Source organism: Brachyistius frenatus, unplaced genomic scaffold (genome assembly GCF_029030835.1).
Source record: "Brachyistius frenatus isolate BFR_SWC_R1_liver_20210118 unplaced genomic scaffold, ASM2903083v1 Contig_35, whole genome shotgun sequence".
NCBI classification, from domain to species: Eukaryota; Metazoa; Chordata; class Actinopteri; family Embiotocidae; genus Brachyistius; species Brachyistius frenatus.
In genome coordinates, this window is record NW_027210634.1 from 652,501 (window position 1) to 673,156 (window position 20,656).

At 42.6% G+C, this 20,656-nt stretch overlaps 1 protein-coding gene across 6 annotated transcripts in view; it reads left to right on the forward strand.

The window, feature by feature from the left end:
* Positions 1 to 20,656, forward strand: part of dab2ipb (DAB2 interacting protein b) — a 162,040-nt gene that overhangs the window by 80,278 nt on the left and 61,106 nt on the right. For all 6 annotated transcript variants that reach the window (XM_069700800.1, XM_069700801.1, XM_069700805.1 and 3 more), the window contains one exon: positions 3,339 to 3,457. In XM_069700800.1, coding sequence (XP_069556901.1) covers positions 3,339 to 3,457 — 119 coding nt within the window. The remainder of the gene's footprint in view (positions 1 to 3,338; positions 3,458 to 20,656) is intronic.

Consider the following 20,656-nt stretch of genomic DNA (forward strand, 5'->3'; position numbering starts at 1 on the left):
TTCCCTGTAGCCCCCGGAGAGAGAGTGTGTATGTGTGTGTGTGTGTGTGTGTGTGTGTGTGTGTGTGTGTGTGTGTGTGTGTGTGTGTAGAGGTTATTGTGCGTTTTTCCTTTTCGTCTGATTAAGACTTCTCGCCATTGTGTTTTGTTTTTTTGAAGGAGCTGATCTGCGGGGTGATGCTAAAAACAATCCTGCTGCAGAGTCTGACTCATGTTTGTCATTGTTTTCGAAGGGACGTCTATGCTAATTTAACCACGTGCACATATGGAATGAATTATGTATTGACACTTAAGAGAGGGAGCGAGAGGTTGATTTAGAAAGCCGCCGGTAGGAGTGTGAGGCGTCTCGCTCGCTGAACAGCAGTGACTCAGCTCCCTTCATTGAGCTAATAGCCACTGAAGAAAGTTCACTGGTGGCAGGTAGCAGCAGTAAGCCGTTGGCTGTCATCTCCTCTGCAGGATTACAAGTACCGTGTCAGATTTGCCTTCACTTAAGAGTTAACGTAACCACAAAGTTTGATCATTATTGACTTTTATACACCGAAGGCATATCTTCGTTCAAATGGAAGCGGTTTTGTGTTTCTATGTGCTGTAGTCGAGAAACGGTCAGCATAAAAATAAAAAAAAATAAAAAAACGGACTACAAACTGTTGCTAAGGGTCGGCCTACTTCCTGGAGTAGTAAACATCGCATTACAATACATGCGTCTACTGACGTGACTGATTTCTTTTCCAGTTCTCAGTCGCACCCCCGCGTATTGCCATGGAAACGGAGAACGCGCCGACAAAACGTTGTATATTTTGAGAGCGAATTGCCCCACAATATGAAAACATTTTGATTAGATATATAACCTAGTCGGTCACTCGTTGTGCAATCGCAATTGGCACGACATTGTAATATTGCTTCAATAATCATTGCTAATGTCATTATCTTTCGTCACAATCACCATTTAAACAGTTGTTCTGATTTATTTGCAATGTTACTATAAAATATGTCAACCACCACATTGTCTTGTTCCAGTTGGTATTTAAATGCACAAGATCATCCAACCACCTTCCTACAGCTTCAGTCGCCGTGTAAATCCACTTTGGGAGTGTTTTGTTTTCACACTAGGTTGCACACTAATTGCCCACAATAAGTGGTATATTTTCACATGTGTTTAAAGTGCATCGACAACAAGAAATCCGTCGACTTTTATCTTTTGTACGATGAGGAAATGATGCAATTCTGTTGCCAACAGACATCAACCCGACTTGAGACTTTGCAAAAACATTATGCATTCCCTTTATGGATTTAATTGGTTGTGGAATTGCAGCGATATAAAGAGGGACTCTTCCTTCAGCGTTGGACTTTGACCAAGTGTGGATGTAGGCAAGAGAGAGATTAATTAATTATTAATGAAATCAAACACGGTCAAAATTAAAGCAGTAGAGGCCAGGACTTACTGACTTTTTCTCCCTGGTGTGGATAAACCTCCATACGGCCTACATTTCCCATGATACACTTCTTTAGACACCCTGTGCCTGGTAAATTTGCGCATCTTTCAAACTCAACATCTCCCACTTTTTACTGCATGTTTTCGTTTTCAAACTGACTTATTTTTTCTAGCCTGTTGAGAGCTACCTCCAGAGTCACATAATAAATTGTATTTTTAGGCTGAGTAGCTCGCGAGTAGCCAAATCGAACTCCAAGCGTAAAATCGATGCTGTGCACTTTTTATATTTTATGGGTTTGTGTCTTGCTCTCCAACATCTTCCCTGAAACTGTCTCACTGGTATCTAAAGTCTGCTTTAATGCTCTGCAGCCGGGCATTGCATTGCGGGGACACTAATTTACATCAATACCGCACAAAGGAAGTGTTTTTTTTTTTTTGGTCCTAATGTTTTGAGAGCACTTCATTTCCTCAGTATGTAAACACATTATTATTATGTACTATGGAAATAGGACACTTCTACCATTTTTGCTCACATACTAGTGCAACATAAGCACTCCCATGATTGGCGTGAGCTTGGACCACAGTGACAGTAGCAAGTCTTTGTTCCCAGGCCAGAGTGCGTCCTGATGTGCAGGTGTTGTGCGTCGGGATGCATGCGGCTGCTCTGTGATCAGCTGGCAGGCTGTCTGGAAGTCGCTCTCTAATTATCTCCTCTTCCATTGTTGCCGGGGGCGACCTGTTCGCACCGTCGCCGATAATTATACAGGTGTGTTAATGGCCCGAACGGTACGGAGGGAGGTGTCGTCGCCGTGCGGTTTTGCTCGTCGCCGTCACGTGAAACGTGTGAATGTATACGACAAAGCTTCGTGCAACCTCAGAGACCTAACGCATGTCTCTCACACCGTGTTTCCTGAAGGCGCTCGGCGTATTTATCCGGGCCTAATGATCAACTGCAATTTTCGATTTTAGTAAAAGCTACATTTCAGTTTGATTCGCTTCGTACTTTGTCCTGCGTGCCAGTGTACCTGTCAAGCGCCATCATCTTTGTTCTGCCCTCCAAGTTGCTCTATCACCTCTCCATTGTCCCCTTTTATTGAGAGCTCTTTTCTTTTTTTTCTTTTTTTTTGTCTTCCTCTTTTGTATATTCATCTCCATCTTCTTCCCCACAGCCAAAAAAAAAAAAAAAAGCAGGCAAAAAAAAAAACATCAGGTCTTTTTTTTTTTTTTTTTTTTTTTTGCAGCTCTCAAAACTTGCAACATCCCACTATTTCTGCTCCACATCTCATTTTGTTCGTGTTCTCTCGCTGTTAATGCCAGCCAACAGTTGCCATGGAAACGGCGAGGTGCTTGGGGGAGTGTGATTGCAGATGTTAGAGGAGGCAAAACACACTAAGTCAGACAAAGAGAAGGATGAGAAAACTAATAAAAGGGGGTGTACGCAGTGAATTAGTGGAAGATGATTATACAACACACAATATTTGTACATCACGTTTGTGCATTTGTCACACGTACTGACAAAAAGAGTGGTGTGGGAAATCACCACCTTTCAGCTTATTATATCTGTGCTCTTGGAGAATTTTCTTTTATTCGAAAGGCCCTGTCTGGAAATGTGTCAGATGTTGCTTGTACTTTTATGCATTCAGGAAATACTTTGTGTCTAACCTTGCACCGACCTTTCCGAGTGCGAGCCTCACTCCAGCCCTGATATGATGATCTATACACATTCATCACCCTTTTAAGTATTCATGGCGTTTGACCTCTCCGAATTAGGGGACGTGGAGCATAAATGTTGGCGTTAATACGTTCTGTCCCGCCGCCCAGCTTGAGCTCAACGATTGACATCTCTGCGACTTCCCCGACAAACCGGCGTTGACACCGTCTTATTGACTGTCTTTCTCCATCAGGGCTTTCTGAGTCGACGGCTGAAGGGCTCCATAAAACGCACCAAGAGTCAACCCAAACTCGACCGCAACTCCAGCTTCAGACACATCCTTCCTGGCTTCAGGAGCGTCGACAATGACAGGTTGGTCCGTTGTGGTGATGCCGCGCGCGTGCGTGCGTGGTTGCGTGCGTGGTTGCGTGGTTGCGTGGGTGGTTGTGTGCGTGGGTGGTTGTGTATGCTCAATTTGTCCATATGTCTGTTCTGATGCCTCCCTCAGCCTGGCGGCTGGTTATTTAGGTCACCGTTGACATTTGTGTTGAATGGCGGAAAAGAGTAAATCCTGACTCTTCAGTCTGTCACTTCCTATAGGCCTCACTCTTTCTCACTAATATATGACAAAGCTCCTCTCCTCAGGTCACGGCATGGGATTTTTATGGTAGAGTTGTGGCATTCAACTAAAGTCTGTCCATCAAGGTAGAATTATTTGTTTGCTTTCTTTCGACCTTCAACGCACAGTATATCAGAAATGAGAAAAATCACAAACTGCTACTTGAAGGCTGGTGAACGTTCTAACGATTGATCACAACAGGAAATGATCTCACCAGTGATGCAGCAGCCTTTTAGAAACAGACAGCTCACCTCCCAAAATATATCTCATACTATTACTTCGGCATCAAAGACAAGATTGAAACGCAAGAAAACATCATCACAGTAACATTAAATATTAAGAGCTGTAATGAATGAACAAAGTCACATTATGTCGGTGTGTGAAATTAATTTGGAGACCGGCGAGGCTACTTAAAGTATGAAATAGGCCGGCAATGTAAACTGAAAACCAAGCTGAGAGCCCAAGCTAACAGAGGGATGGGAGTTTATGACCATTCGGTGAAGTATACCGAGTGAAAGAGCACAGTTTCAGTCTCCAGAAAAACTGGACCAAGTCTTGAACGCCTCTCAAACTGTGAATATCCACACCAGTAAAAGAGGAGTTTTTTAATTTTTTTTAGGCTTCTGAGACGTATGTTTGACATCACTTGACATGGCGGCGTTTGTGGTAAAACGAAGAAATGAACGTGCGGCGAAAAAAGGGGTGAAATAGCAAGACTGGCCTAACTAGTCTGCTCGCTGTGCTAAATGCTAAACAAAGCAGTAGAAACGTCGTGTAAAAATAATACTGACTTTCCTGAACTCCATTTCACCCCTGGGTTTATTATTTTTTATTTTTTTTGCGATAGTCACAACCTTGTTTGTCACTTTTCTGTTTTCTGACAGCAGAAATAGAGCACATATTCTGGGGGCTGCCGTGTAGCCTGTTTGTGAACGCTCTCAACTCGGAAGTAGGACGTTCCCAAAAGGGACCGGTTCCCCAGCTGCCTGAGCGCACGATGAGCTCCTACAAGCCTACATTTTGACACTTCAGGATTTATAGAACTGAAAAAAAGTAGACACTGTGTATGATATGAGGGGAAAAAAAAAAAAAAATGTAGTGATAAAATGATTTAGCATATTCTCCTAGGCCTACTCATCAAGATGTCCCCGCATACATTCCTTTCAGTCCTTGTCATCTCTGGCCTCAGAGTCTATTCTGCACGGATCTATGTTCAGTCTTCTGCCCACGGTGCTCCCCGTGTAGTCGTGTTTTGCTTCTGGCTGTGATAACTGCCAGTTCTTGATAACTTCTCCTAATTACCTTCGGAGTTCGGCCACTTGGCAAACATTTACCTCCCGCCTCACCATGTCAATTAAAGCTCCAGACCGCGCGATGTTGACCTGCAATCACACTTTCTGCTCACTCTGGATGTTTTTGTATTTTAATTTGTGATCTTTTTTCATGCATGCGTCTTCTGCATCTGGGAAGAAGCCAAGTTGTTCATCTGTGGGGGTTTAATTAACGCAGGTGCAGCGTTTGAAGAGATCTTCCGTGGCTTTTTCATTTCCAAACTTTGGGAGCCGAGTTACCGCCTCTCGTCATACTTTTAATGAGGCATTAACATCACTGTCAAACGATCACAAGGGAACGCCACCAATTGTTCCGCGTGGAACGTGGTGAACTGTTCCTCCGGTGGTGCGGTCGGACCAAATGAGCTCACTTCCGTCTTGGTTGTCCCGCTGTCTTTTCACATTCTCCTTCCCACTCTCTACTTTTTTTTTTAATTATTATTGCTTCTGTGTTTTTAATCTCGCTCCCTTCTATCCATTTCAAACTCATCGCTCTCCGGTTTAACCTCCCCACCCAGTCCTCCGTCTCTATTTTTTCAAACAGTTGTAAGGTGTCCTAACCTATCAGCATTTATGCGTTTTCACTGATAACAACAACAACAACAACAACAAAAAAAAGCGCTCGGCGAAAGAAGGCAAATATCGAACGGGAAATTGGAACGTCCGGGGAGGTGTCTTATCTCAACCCAGAAAACACACACACGACACACACACCTCAACTGTAAATAGACATGTAATTGTGGGTCTCCATAGTAGAAGAAGAGAGAAATGCCACTCTGGTGCTTTCGAGGGTTTTTGTGTTTGTGTGGAGAAAGCATGGAAAAAAAAAAAAAAAAGATGCAGAATGAGAGAGTAATGCGCTGTGAAAGGAGCCGGTGATGCTCCCTGTCAGCCGGGAGGAGCAGCCTTCCCCGACAGGGCAGGAAACACTGCACGGGAACTTTTTTTTTGGAGAGGGAGGAGGGATGATGAGATGTAGGAGAGATGGAGGGAGGCGGGGGGAGTGGGGAGGGGGTGGAGGAGGAGGAGGATGGAGGGGAATCCTATACCCTGAAAACTCCCCGGCGTGCAAATGTGCAGCCTTGAATGTGAGAGATGCGGAACACGGCGAGAGGATTTTAGTATTCGCTGCACATCTCAAACACTGACCACTATTGTACATTATACGATTAGACAGTTACGAATGAGGTTAACTCAAAAAAATATATAATAAAATCTTGAATTAAATTTCACAGTCATGCGTTTGCATTTTTTTTAAATTTTAAATTTGTTTTTATTGTAATTAGTCGAAGAGCATCATGTGGCCACACACATACATTTTAAGTGTGTGTGTGTGTGAACTGTGATGACATTGTTAGGCCGTGTAGCCGGCGGCAGTCTCAGGAGGGAGACCTGCAGATGAGGAGCAGCTGGACTTCCAGAATGAAATATTCATCCGTGTTAATCAGAGGATGGACACGCGCTTGAATCCGTTAGCGAAGCAGAAACACAGCTATGCATGGGAGCACACACGCCGACACTGTACACGTAAACTAAATATTTATTATGAATTAGATAATGCTGCTTCAAAATAAATGCATCCATTTACATGTCATTATACTTCATTCGTATACCTGACATCTTTAAATTCCAATCAAGATTTTTTTTTTCAGGGCTTTTCGGTCTTCATATATTTTGCATCATTTTCAGATAGTAACAGTTTTCTCTCCAGCTTTCACTGTGGCAGGCGATGTAATAATTAGGTCATAGGAAGGGAAAGCACAGTCTATAATCAGTTGTTACGTTACAGGAGTCCCAAAAAAATTGTAGAAGCTTCTGATAAAGCTTCTGAGTGTTGAACACGTAGCTTCCGGCTCTGAAAAATGAGGCCCATGTGGAAGTGCCTTAAGCTGCAATACCACTGATGGCCGCTAGGGGGTCGGCTCCATAGACTCCCATTGAACTTCTCTCAGGAATTGTCAAATGTCAAAAAAAAAAAAAAAAAAAAAAAATTCCACCAGACGTTTTGGTGTTGTTAATTAAAGTCGCAACTTCTTATTATTTTTCTAGCGGTCCATCTGAATATAATCCCGTCATTAATTAGAAAATATGTGATGATTGTCCCGTAGACGGCTCCGGTTCGGTGTCGCTATCTTCAAGTGTTCAAACTCAAGACTCGACCCGTGTGAACGCTTACTTGTCCGTAGAAACATCTGCCTCATAAATATCAAACTCATTACTTCATCACGTGTTTTTTTTTTTTTTTCGGGCCTCTGAATCAACATTTACAATCTTTAATTCGTACAGTTTAGGGCAAGGTTTTGCAAACATTTATTGACACTTGACAAATGTCGGTCTCTGTGTGTTTTGTGCTCTGATCTGATCCTGCCCCGAACGGCTCTTGTTGCTCTCCGCCGCTCTGATCCACTCTACGTGCTTTTTCTTGCGTCGGAGATTATCTAACCCTTCCTACTGTAGCTGCTGCCCCCCCCCCACCCCACCCCACCCTCGCCCCCCCCACCCCACACCCCACATCTGATCCGCACTGACCTTCCCTGGACACACGGATGAATATCAGAGCGGTCGCAATGCGGGAGCATCGCCTTGACAGCGCAATAGTAAGTATTGTGGGGTCGATACCCTCATGTTTGGTTTTTTTTTTTTTTTTTTTCAATAAACTCTCCTCAGATATACATTTTCACAATGAATAGCTCTTTGAACGCGAATATAATTCACTATCCGACGGGACGGCGTCGCTCGCCATCCGTGCTCTGTTCGCACTGTGCACGGAAAACACAAAGCACTCGTCCCGCTGACGGCGTCGCGCCACCCCGTTGGTCAACAGCTTTTGACAGAAACATGCAAAGAATGTAGGAAATGTGAAAGCGGCACAACGCTTCAGCTTCGCAAATGCCACGCGAGGAAAGAAAAAAAAAAGACATGCATTCAACACCGTCATTCGACCTCAAAGATAAATATAGTGCATAGTCATGTCCCCGTCTCTCGCTCTCCCCGCTGCTTTCCCGCACGTTGCATCATCCTGTCGCAGGCCGCTGTTACTCAGGGTCATTTATATTGCGTTTGACTCAATAATTGGACCAATATGAAGTGTTTCTGTGTGTGTGTGTGTTTCTGTGTGTGTGTGTGTGTGTGTGTGTGTTGGATCCTGACTGACACTCACAGTGCTGCGTTCCAGCTGGGTTCATAAAATCCAGCCACGAAAATCTTGCCCTTCATATAAATGCATTTTTACACACTTTTGGTACTGTGGCGGCTCTCCGCAGCTTCCCCGAGTGCGCCCGAATCCTTCATGACATCATTGCTGTCGACAGTACCGACTCCCCCCTCGTCTTCCTGTCTGTCCGGCCCCTCTCTAAGTAATGGGAATAGTTGTCTTTGTGGGTTTTGTTTGCCGCAGCGGGAGCTGAGTGGAACCGACTGATTGTGGAAATGCGTTTGTGTCTGTAATTGTGTGCATACATGTGTGTATGTATGTATGTATGTATGTGTGTTTGGGAGGCTGCAGTTCTCAGCACAGTGGCACCAGTGACTCATGCATTTTTAGAGAAAGACTGCTTTTGTAACACGGCGGCCTTTTTTTTTTTTTTTTTAACGTCACTCAGACTTCAGCTCTGAATATTCAGGCCTGGATAAAATAGTTGAACTGATTCGTAACATCATTTCGTAGCCTGTCTCCGTCTGACATCTCTATTGTTTCTGCATATGCTGTAATTATGTTTGCATAACATAGAATGAAATTCTGCAGGCAGGGGCGTGTTATTAAGAGGCACCTGAACAAAATAACACCAAAGCACAGGGTCAGTGGATAAACAGAAGCTGGAATTCATTAGGCTGCTGCGTTCAAATGGGGTCGTCTTTACCGTGTACTCAACAAGAGTCCGTGTGAGAACGGCCCCCTCGTGGTATTTTCACGATGTTGTGACGTGGCGTTACGGAAATGGCAGAGGCCATGGAAGTTCATTTTTTTGGGGATGTTAAGCCAATATATTGTCATTTTAGTCGTGTAGAGTTTGTCTTCGTAACTTAGACGATAGGACAATGTTGATCTTCCCAACGGCCTCATCCCCCCCCCCCTGTGCCTTTGCATTTCCTGCATTTCGTTAGCCCCCCTGTTAGCCTCTGTGGCTTCTAGATGCCGTCCATGTTGCTGTTGCCTAGCAACAGTGGGTTTTTTTTCCCTCACCTTAAGCACTTGAACGCCAAGCATACAGTGCACACGAGTTCCCATATTGTAACCACGAGCTCTCCAGTACCATATGAACACAGCACTTCGGCAGAAGCTTTTGAACTGCCGGGTTGAAGGCAGCAGATGGAATACAAAGCACCCGATATCTTAAGACTTGTTTTTTTTTAATTTTTTTTTTTATCATTGATAGCTAAAATTACAAGCAGCCTTAACTACGGCATTTTACCTCAACTCTTTATCTTGAAAATGGAAAATAGACTTTTTTTTCCCCCTTCCTCCAGTTTCAGTTGAAAAATTGTCCATTTGGATGGTTTCTCGATGGAGTCTCGATGGTGATGTGGTGATTGAACGTTAGCTTCAGCTGCAGGAGCTGGTGCAACGGGGCTTTTACGAATAAACCAGTTGAACGCCAAACATACGGTGCACACGATTTCCAATGCTGTAACCACAAGCTCACAATTTGCATTTTAACTCGGCATTTGTGTTAGTGTTGCTGATTTTTCTCTATATAAACTCCTTTTCTCTCTTTAGCGCAAGTTAACTTTGTTTCATTCAAAAATAGTCACATTTAAAGATTAAAAATAAACCCCACATATAATTTGTGTTTAATTACAAACACCTCCTCAAGTCATTAAAAGCCTACTTACATTTCCAGAAACTGCTTAGGAATAAATTCAGTTCTTGTCATGGTCGATGCAGTTCTGAAATGACTCTTCTTTTCTTTTTAATTTGAAAACAGCAGGTACAAACATTTCATAGCATTTACTGTAAATCAAAAGACCGACGCTCATTTCAAATGGCACTCAGAGATAATAGACACGTCTTATTTAAAGCCATATTTTAAAAAAGTGTGTGTATCTGATAGGTTTAGACATCGCGGTCCATAAAGTCATTGTTATGGTTCGTATGGATTTTAAGGTTGGGTGATTACTCCTCCCTCACTTTATCTTGGATTTAAAGACCATAAGGTTGGGATTTTATATATTAAAAAAAAAAAAAAAAAAAAAGGTGTTGTAAGAAGCTTTACCTTTCACCTTGTAACTCTTAATGGCTGTCTATAACAGGATTCAAGAGCCCTGTCATTTTTCCATAAAGCTGTACAGACGGGTACCAGGGCAATTGTTGCAGGTGGCGGTGTTAAGGTTCGTGTGTGTGTGTGTGTGTGTGTGTGTGTGTGTGTGTGTGTGTGTGTGTGTGTGTGTGTGTGTGTGTGTGTGTGTGTGTGTGTGTGTGTGTGTGTGTGTGTGTGCGTGCACGCGTCAGAGAGAATGATGGAAGGAGAGCAGCAATAGTGAGGGAGAGGGACATCCATCCATAAATCCAATAAAGTGATGACATTTAGAGTTATTAAATTCTGTAAACATTCCCCAGGTGGTCTGACTGTAATATCAAACCTTTTCTATTACTCTTTTCCTTCTCTCTCTCTCTCTCTTCCTATCTCCCTCCACATCTCGCTCATTTTCTCAGACATTCACTTTTTTTTTTTTTTTTTTTTCCAGCCAGCATCTATCAACCCTTCACAAAGCGTATACGCTTTTTCGTTTTGGTTTCGTTTCTTTCTTCTGTCTCTGTGGCCCACTTCCGCTCGGCTATCATTCGTCACTTTCGGTCCTCTCTTTATCTGCTTCTCTCTCATGCTAATAGTTATGTCTGGAGCTGTTGTTCCGACCTGCAGTTCACTGGTGGATTTCTGCTACATTAAACACAGTCCTGCGCTCACAGCCTCGTCCCTCGATCCTCTCCTCTGCTCCCGCTGCCCTCCTCCTCTTCACTTTTATGCCACTGCACCACCGATCTCCTCTTCGCCTCTCCTCCTGCACTCCTCGTTCACGTTCGCCATCATTTGCATACAACTAACCCTGTTAATCTTCCTCAACCACCCCGTCATTCCATCACTAATGCTGCATATCGCATGCTTGTTGATCACGTATGCATTTAGACCTCTGACAATCATGCACACAAAAACACACATATTTCTAGAGATGTCAGTTATGTTATTCTGGCATCATCTAATTCATATATTCACAAATATTCAGAACTCCTTCATTAACATGAACTTTCGAATGTTGATTCTGGGGTTTTTAGTTCAGCAATTATACACGAGAGAGTGTGTTTAACGTCATTAACTTCAGTGATGCGTCGCTGTCGTGCCAATTAACTACGTCCCATCAATGTAATATTGCGATTATACAACAAGTTACCAACTAAATAAAATAATATGCAAAATGTATTGTCGTGCCAATTAATGAAGTTAAAGCGCCATCTTTTTGTTTAATATTGCGATTGTACAACAAGTTACCAACTATATTATATATGTAATCAACATGTTTTCATATTGTGGGGCAATTTTGTTGGTGCGATCTCCGTTTCCACGGCAATAGTTGGGATGTGAATAAGAACTGGAAAACAATCAGTTGTGTCAGTAGACCCTTACGTAATGTATGGGATCTTTACTACTCCAGGAAGTAGGCCGACCCTCAGCAACGACCACAGCAACAGAGAAGATTTCTTAGTCCGTTTTATTGCTTCCTAGAAATCGTTTCTCAAACTGAATAAATACATCACACAGAGACGCAAAACTGCTCAGCTAGCTCAATCTTGATGTAAGTAATATATTCACTGAAATAAAGATTCAAGATTTCAGCACCGTGTCAAGCTATCCGCCGCTAGGGTTTTAAGTGCGCGACTATCCTTGGTGTTACGGTATGGCTGCTCGGAGCGACAAAAAGGGACCAACAAAGACCCGATTTTGCCAAATGGGTCACATTTAATAGGCCTATAACAAGTAAAAAACAACATCGTTTTGCATATTATATGAAATTCAACTCTAATTATATATTTCCCATTGTGATGCAGTGATATTTTCCCGTGATGGTTGTGCTGTCGTGCTGATTTGAGCACGTTCCAAATGTACAATTGACCAATCACATTTCATGGTCAGAACCTTTTGTGTAAGCTCACAAGCGCGCACGCACACACACACACACACACACACACACACACACACACACACACACACACACACACACACACACACACACACACACACACACACACACACACACACACACACACAGTAGGGATAGAGGCCTGGACACTGTCATGAGAAAGTAATGTACTTAGTAGTGACAACAATCAAATGCCAGGTTACAGATTTTTTGCCAATCACAAAAAACTGCTGTGCTTCTGTTACATTCATTTCAGCACGGCGTAATTAAAATAGAGGAAGAGTGCATGTTTCTCCTTCTCTGTTTGGCAGCCCTCCCCCTCTCGCCTTCTCATTTCCAGTGCATCAGCATGATTTGGTGTAGATGAAACAGCTCTCAGGGTAATAATGTGTTTTTTACGGAGCAGGTCTCACCTACATTATTAAAGTTCTGCCCCGTACACACCAGGGTGCATTGAATGAACCCATCAATAGCATTTCAAGATTTAACGCCTGCAGTGAAGATTCAATGGCTTCGTGGTATTATCGCTTTCTATTTGAGATTACAAGGGGGATTTCATTCATTCCAAAATAATGCAATGTTATTTAGGTGTTTTGAAAAGGTTGATTTGCCATGTTTTCATGAACTTAAGTGCTTGTAATTTTCTTCAAGGACAGACATGGCTATTCAGTTTTCAAGTTGGGATACAGACGCAAGTGTTTGTTTTTTTTGTTCTGGTGTTCTTTCAGAATCAAACAGAACATGTTTTTTGGTCAGTAGACCTTGTGGTGCTCAAAGACTCCTCAAACTAGCTTCAGTTCATTAAATAAGATACATTTTTAAATGAGTCTGGTTTATTTACTGCACTGGTGTGTCTGCCTTTCGAATACTTTCAAAGGCACACACTTCACATTTTTGTTTTTCTTTAAATGGTGTTTTGAAGCATTTAGGAACAATGTGTGTTTGAAGGTCAGAACAAACAAACAGGTGGAATTTGTTGTGCTTGTTAAATATTTTAGATGTCCGTAAAAGCATTTAAATACATGAATTAGCATTCAGATTTATTTATTTTTATTGTACAATTTAATACATGAGCAGGTTATTAAGGAAAATACTTGCTGCAATAAAATTTGTCAACTTGAACAGATTATGTGATTCAGCACAAATTGTACCCCCAAAATCATTCCCTGGTCTTTTCAAGTTTAGCGCAGTCCCTCAAAACAGTTTCAAGAAGTCTGTACAGTTAAAGGTTAGGTTACGAGGGTGGATCCAAAAGTTCAGAGACTGCTCCTGTTGCGCATGAACAGTGCACAGCACCATGATAGCCTTCGTTACTAAGTATTCCATATTTTGTCGCTTGACGAACATCAGCACAATGAATTACACACATTTCTTTGTGACTATTGTTCCGTTTTCCATCGACACGAGGAGAGGGCATATGTCAAAATGTTGTGTCAAGCCCGTGAAATTGGCAACAGAGACCCTTGAAAGGCATCGGAAAATCTACAGCAAAAAAAAGCAATGAGCGTGGAGAGGTGTTTTGAGTGGCGTTCGTGTTTCCGAGGGGCAGAAAGTCGGAAGGAGTCGCGTCAGATCAGGAGAGCAACCGGGTCGGTTGTTTACTGTGAATTCCCCTCCACCCCCCCCGGGGTCAGACTGTCTATGCGGAGTTCAACTGTGCTGTTCTGAGACATCTGAGTGTAAATGTTCAGTACAAACAACCAGAGGCACTTGAGGTCTCCAACATGACAATGCGCCCAATGCCACTTTTATCTGTTCCACAAAAATTTGACCCGAAATTTGTTATGCGCCCTCTGCTCAAGTTTCAGGTCCACTGTAAAAAAAAAAAAAAAGAAGTGCGTAACTAGGGTGCTGTTCTTGATCAAGTGACGAAAGTTGGAATAGTAACTCACGAAGGTTATAGCTTTCCCAGCTCCGGGAACGTCACAGTGCTCCACACAGTTCTTGCACAGCAGGAGCAGTCTCTAAATTCAGCCATCCTCGTATGATGATGGATACGTGCAATTAGAGCTCCTGTGGCCTGAGTTGCGCTTCTTGGTACAGAAAACCTTTGGCTTGTTATTTACTTCCTCCCAGTAAACAATGTATTCTTCGTCTTCATAGTGAGCGGACTGACTGTGTGAGATTTATATTCTACCACATTATTTAATCATTAGTTTAAATGTATTCCAGGGGATCTTTTCCGTATAAATCTGCTACAATCACTTTACTATCTGCCCATTTTGTAACAGAATCACCACCTCGGCTCTCCTACTGCTGTCGACACCTGCCCGGCTGCCGGGGATCCGTGGGCTCGGTTGATGTTTAACCCTGCTGGGTCTTCCGTGAGCTCGGGCGAACGTGGCCAAGGGTCTCCTCTCTTTCATTCTCTCCCCGGGTAATGAGCTGTAATGGATGGGGCCTTGGGCGTGACAGGAATACAGACGCCCCCATCAAAGCAGCGCGCTGCACATCCCCTTAAAAGACTGCTCAGTGCTCATGCAAACACGCATTTACTCATTAATTCATCCCTCCCTTTAATCCGAGATGGTCGCAGGCCTTTTAGTTATTTACCACGAACTGGTATTATGAATATTAGAAACTGTGTGGCCTCATTAAAGGATATTTTTCTGTTAAAATGTAACAAACACATTATTTGGTAAAAACAGAAGGAACAGAGGTAAAGTGAATGGTGAAAGAGTCGCCATTTCTTTTTCAATATGCTGCGGGGAAGCAAACCGAGGTTGAAAAAGCTGGTTCATAAGAAATAAGGAAGGCCAAAGAAAAAAATATATATACATACAATTTATGTATATAACAGATATATATATATATATATATATATATATATATATATATATATATATATATATATATATATATATACATATATATGCTGTATTCAAACGGGTTGTATTTACCGTGTATATGAGAAGAGTCCATATAAACGACCCCCTCGTGGTATTCACGGCATGGGTTCTCAATTTTTTTTATAAAGCCTGGAGTTCACGAGTTGTGACCTTTTTGCTGACGTTTACGGAAAAGGCAGCGGACATGGAAGTTCATTTTTCGTTGTAAAGTAAATTGTCATTTTAGTCGTTCTTCATAACTTAGATAATAGCCTACGTCTGAGGAAAATATTGATCTTCCCAGCGGCCTCATGTTTTCCCTCTGTGACTTTACATTTCCTGCCTTACTTTACCCGCCCTGTTAGCTTGCTAAATTGTGAGCGTCTGGGGCTTCTAGACGCCGTCTTCGTTGCCGTTGCCTAGCAACAGTGTTTTTCCGACGTAACCACGCCAAGCATACTGTGCACACGACTTCCCATGTTGTGACCAAGCAACACACAAGATTACCTGATGGGAAAACATAACACAGACGGGTACAGAAACTGTCAGGAAACTAAACAATGGCAGGAAAATAAAGGCAAACGTGGAACGCTCAAAGTGAAGGATTTCCAAAATAAAACAGGAAATGATTACACAGATTCCAGATGGGGAGGGGTGGGGGACGGGGTGGAGGGGCAGAACACTGAAATAAATTATGTGTATTGAGAACACTGTTCACACACACACACACACACACACACACACACACACACACACACACACACACACACACACACACACACACACATAAAAGAGTCAGTGACATTGATGTTTCAGATGGCACTCAGTGACTATTACAGATCCAATAAATTACCCTACTGATAACTCTGGATGCTTTTTCACCACTTTCCACTGCACTAACAGGCCTCTCTGCCACTTCACTGCTCACTCTCACTCATTTTGGTGTGTGTGTGTGTGTGTGTGTGCGCGCGCGCGCGCGTGTGTGGTGTTCATGACAGGAGGCCGAAAGACATTTGGACTAATAAAAGACCATGTATTCATATATTCAGACCCTTCATTCAGATTCAAGTGTTAAATAAGCTTCAATTTCACCATTTAAATTACAATAATTACTATTAACTGACGTTTGTCTTTGATGAGGGTAGATTTCAAGTGTGGAGGAGCCTATATGACTCAGTAAAAAAGTAAGAGGATTGAATCCCCACAAAAGGCCTAAGAAGATATCAAAAAGTCTTTTAAGTCTTAAAATATTTTTCTCCTGCCTTCTAACGTTGACTGCAAGCTGTCGGGAGACATAAAAGTTGACTCACAAAGTAAAATGGGGATTGTTGTGATATGTGAAATGTGCTCTTCATCCTAACTCAACTTTTAAGTTCCAGCACCTGGCGGAGGTGAGGTTTATCTGCAGCGCGCTGCCAGTCACCATCTGCAAATCCAATATGTTCAGAAAAAAGGAACCTCCTTTTTTATATATATATATATATATATATATATATATATATATATATATATATATATATATATATATATATTACAGCAGATTGATCAGCGCCGTCCTCACTTCTGTTTCTGGGGATGCGAGCCAGCGCCCACTTGGATTGCTAAATCGAGCGTCACAGGCACGCTGGCTTTCCCTCCACCGGTTCCCTCTGATTTTGCACGGACTGATCCAATTTACATCTGGCTTGCATCCCCAGCAACTAAACTCAGTTGGGTGCTTATTGCACTTTTAATATAGACAGGCCGGCGTTTTTAGATGCTTTGAAAGTACAGGGTTGTCAAAATGTTTGTGCAAAGAAGGAACTCTCAAAGACGAAGGAATCACTTGACTGCCTGGCAAACTGTCGAACATGGAAATGGCTTTCGTGTGTGTGTGTGTGTGTGTGTGTGTGTGTGTGTGTGTGTGTGTGTGTGTGTGTGTGTGTGTGTGTGTGTGTGTGTGTGTGTGTGTGTGTGTTAGAAAAGCTGCATCACTGGAAACCTTGAAGGCACACAGCCCATTTCCCCCCCCCCATCCTTTATACGTCAACCTCTTCCGTCTTTCTTAAATTCCACTTTGCTACTGTTAGTTCTGTTTTGTATTTTTATGAATTAAGTGTTATATTCAGAGTGTTCAGAAACCTTGGTGTGATGGAGCACTTCAAACTTTGATTTCGTGGGTGATGAAGCTTGATGGACTCCCGGCGCGCTTTATTATCCACCAATCACACGGCCCTCCTCCTCCAGACGCTGCCTCATCAAGGTCAGACCGTCGCGGTGTTTGGGTGGGTTCGGACTAACGCCCGGCCAGTGTGACCTATATCTTCATTAAGTGAGTACGTCGACAGAAAGGAGGCACATGCAGGGGGGTGCTGCCGCTTCTGCACGCTGTTCGAGTCCTCATCCATCGGCATAGATGCTAGAATGAATAACGTGGGCACTGTTGCTGCATTTCATTATTATCCTTTTTTTTTGTTGTTGTTGTTTTTTTTTGTTGATAAAAGCCCATTGTTTTGCTCCGTTAATAAAATTGGATTACTGTAATATTGATCTCATGCAGCGCGAACAGAATTGAACTCTGTGGAAAAGAGAAGAGACAGATTGGCACATGTGTGTAACAGCAGCTCAGCTCTGCTGGTGCAGTCTGACCTAGTTAGAAACAAAAATTAAAGTAGCAAGGTGCCGAGCTGCCTGTTTACACGTCTGCCTGCTTGCAGCTTCACCTCATGAATGTCGATGAACCGCCGCTGAAGTCAAAGTCACATTTGAGTTCACAGGAAGAGCTCCTCTCACTTTCCTTTTCATTTACACGATAGCTATTTGTCAGAGGGCATTATTTGCAACTCAGTCGCAAACACAGTGGTTCCTGCAGGGTGGTCTGCACTCACGCCTGTCATTGCGCTGCAATGCGTGTTCATTGCATGGAGAATTGTAAATATTAGGGACGCACACTGAAGTGGAAGAGATGGCACTAGACAGATCTGAGCCCTTTAAAAAAAAAAAGGCTGTGTTATCTGAGTGCTGTCTTTGTAAGCTGGATTGTGTCTGGGTCAGACGTTTAGCATTTCATTGCGCATTTACAAAACCCTCTCAAACAGCTTTCCTGCACTCAGGCTGCACTCTCGTCCTTTCCGTGAGAAAACTGTGCTGCATTTTTCAAACGTTACGTTCCCAGAATTTTGAGCGTGCCTTTCTTTACGAATCTGTTGCACGGTTTTGCCGTGCAGAGGAAATATTGCTGAATATTTCAGATTGTTCTTTTAATATACCTCCACGACCGCAGCAGCCGAAGCAAGAGGGGTTATGGTTTCACGTCGGCACGTCTCATTCAAGTGAACGCGATCCCTCGGGAATACGTTGAGGGAATTTGGGACAAACATTCAGTTAAACTTGAGGATGAACTGATTTAATTTTGGTTGTCGAAAGTCGCTGTGACCTAAAAAAAAAAAAAAAAAAAAAAGGCTCGTGGCGATAACTCAAGAATTCAATCGCAAATTACGACGACACTTCACACAAATGTCCAAGTGATGACATCAGATTTACAAGAGGTCAAAGGTCACCTTGGCTGTAACATCAGGGAAAAGTGTCTTTTCTGGCCGTTATCCAACACAATAGCTCGGGAACAGAAGGGGAGATTGTGACCGTATTTCATGATTTGGTTGCATTCTGACTTGGTGACACGAATCTTAGTTGCCCACTTTGAATCTGTGGCGTTTTGCTGCGTTCAAATGGGGTTGTATTCACTGCGTGCACGAGAAGAGTCAGAACTCAAAATCTTCTATGAACCTGGAGTTGGATGTTAAGCTAATATATTGTAATTTTAATCACGTTGAGTTTTTCTTGTGTATGACAGAATGTTAATCTTCCCAACTGCCTCATCTTTTCCCTCTGCGCCTTTTGCATTTACATGTTTACATTACCCCCCCCCTCCCCCCCGCCCACCCACCCACCTACCCCATGTTAGCTTGCTAAATTGTTAGCCTCTGTGGCTTCTAGATGCCGGCTATGTTGCTGTTGCCTAGCAACAGTGTTTTTTTGTTTTTTTTTCACCTTAAGCACTTGAACGCCAAGCATGCAGTGCACACGACTTCCCATATTGTAACCACGAGCTCTCCAGTACCATTTGAATACAGCACTTCTATAGAAGCTTTTGAACTGCCGGGTTGAAGGCAGCAGATGGAATACAAAGCACCCGATATCTTAAGACTTGTTTTTATCATTGATGGCTAAAACTACACGCAGCATTAACTACTGTATTTTACCTCAACTCTTTTTACCTTGAAAATGGAGAATAGCCATATTTTCCTCTCTCTAGTTTTGATTATTATATTTTAAATAATGAGATTAGTTCATGGATGCAAAAAAAAAAAAAACCTGCACGGTTCGGTTGAAAAATGTTCCATTAGATGATTTGGATTGTTTCTCGATGGAGTCTCGATGGGAATGTGGTGATCGTAAGTTAGCTTCAGCTACAGGAGCTGGAGTCAGCGTGTTACAGGTGCAGCTAATTGGTCTGATAAAAGGCATGTTGATTAGTGATTGGTTTGTGTGTGGGAAGAGAGAGAGGTGGTAGCTTTAGGCTTACATAATTGGATTAAGTGAAGCAGAAAGGAGTTGCCTTTTAGATTTCAACCTGATAGAATAATAGAGGGAAACAGTAAAATATATGAATGGAGGCAAAAAGGCATCGCCGAAAGGAAGACATGAACGAAGAAGCCTTCCTGATAAAACCTTCATTAAACTCAGTCCCCCCCCCCAAAAAAAATAAAGTTCGATCTTCAAAAGCCACCTCGCTCTCATTGCAGTTACAGCTATTCCTCTACAGTTACATGAAAACCTTTATACAATTTCAAATCAGCTTGAAGCCTTTTTTTTTAAAATTTTTTTGAATTACATGATGATAATTATCCCCTTTCACTCCAAGTCTGAAGAAAGTGGGCGTTCTTATTATTAGTCAGTTGCAAAATGTCTGCGCAGGAGAACGTATTGAAACACATGAAATGCTTTTGCTGCTCTCTGAAGCTGAAGCAACATCATCATCATCCTCCTTGACTGCAGAGCAGATACACTGGATTGGATCTCACATTGCACTCGATGCAAGAGCGAGTAATTAATCTATAATCCACAACAGGAGGCCGTGCTGAGATTAAATTGAGATTGTTTTCTGCATTTAAGTAGTTTTGTGTCTATGCAGTCTTTGGAGAACGGCTTTAAACAACATCTAAGCATTGTTTGTATGTTTTAATTATGTTTGTATATGTCAGGAGACAAAGCTCGCGCTCCTAATCCCGTACTTTTGACTTTACGTATGCACTAAAGCTACCCTTAGAAAGTATGTACTGTTGCATGTAGTATATGTATACAATTGGGAAACACTACTTCATCACGAAAATGATCCTTGAACTGTGACCCTCTTGGTCGTATCCATTTTAATCTGTAGCGCTACATTTGAAGTAAAAGGAAGAAGGATGCAATTTGGAAGGAGGACGCTTCTTTTTAATACCTCCTCCTCTTCTTCTTCTTCTTCTTTCTAATTTGCAGGCAGCGCAATAGCGCCACCAACTGTCTCGGCGGCTCAGTCAATTGTGACGTAAAGGATTGTGGGTCAGAACAGCAAGAGTAGCATGCTGGCCTGCAAATTGCAAACTACACCCGGATGTACATCTTGGTACTTTTCACA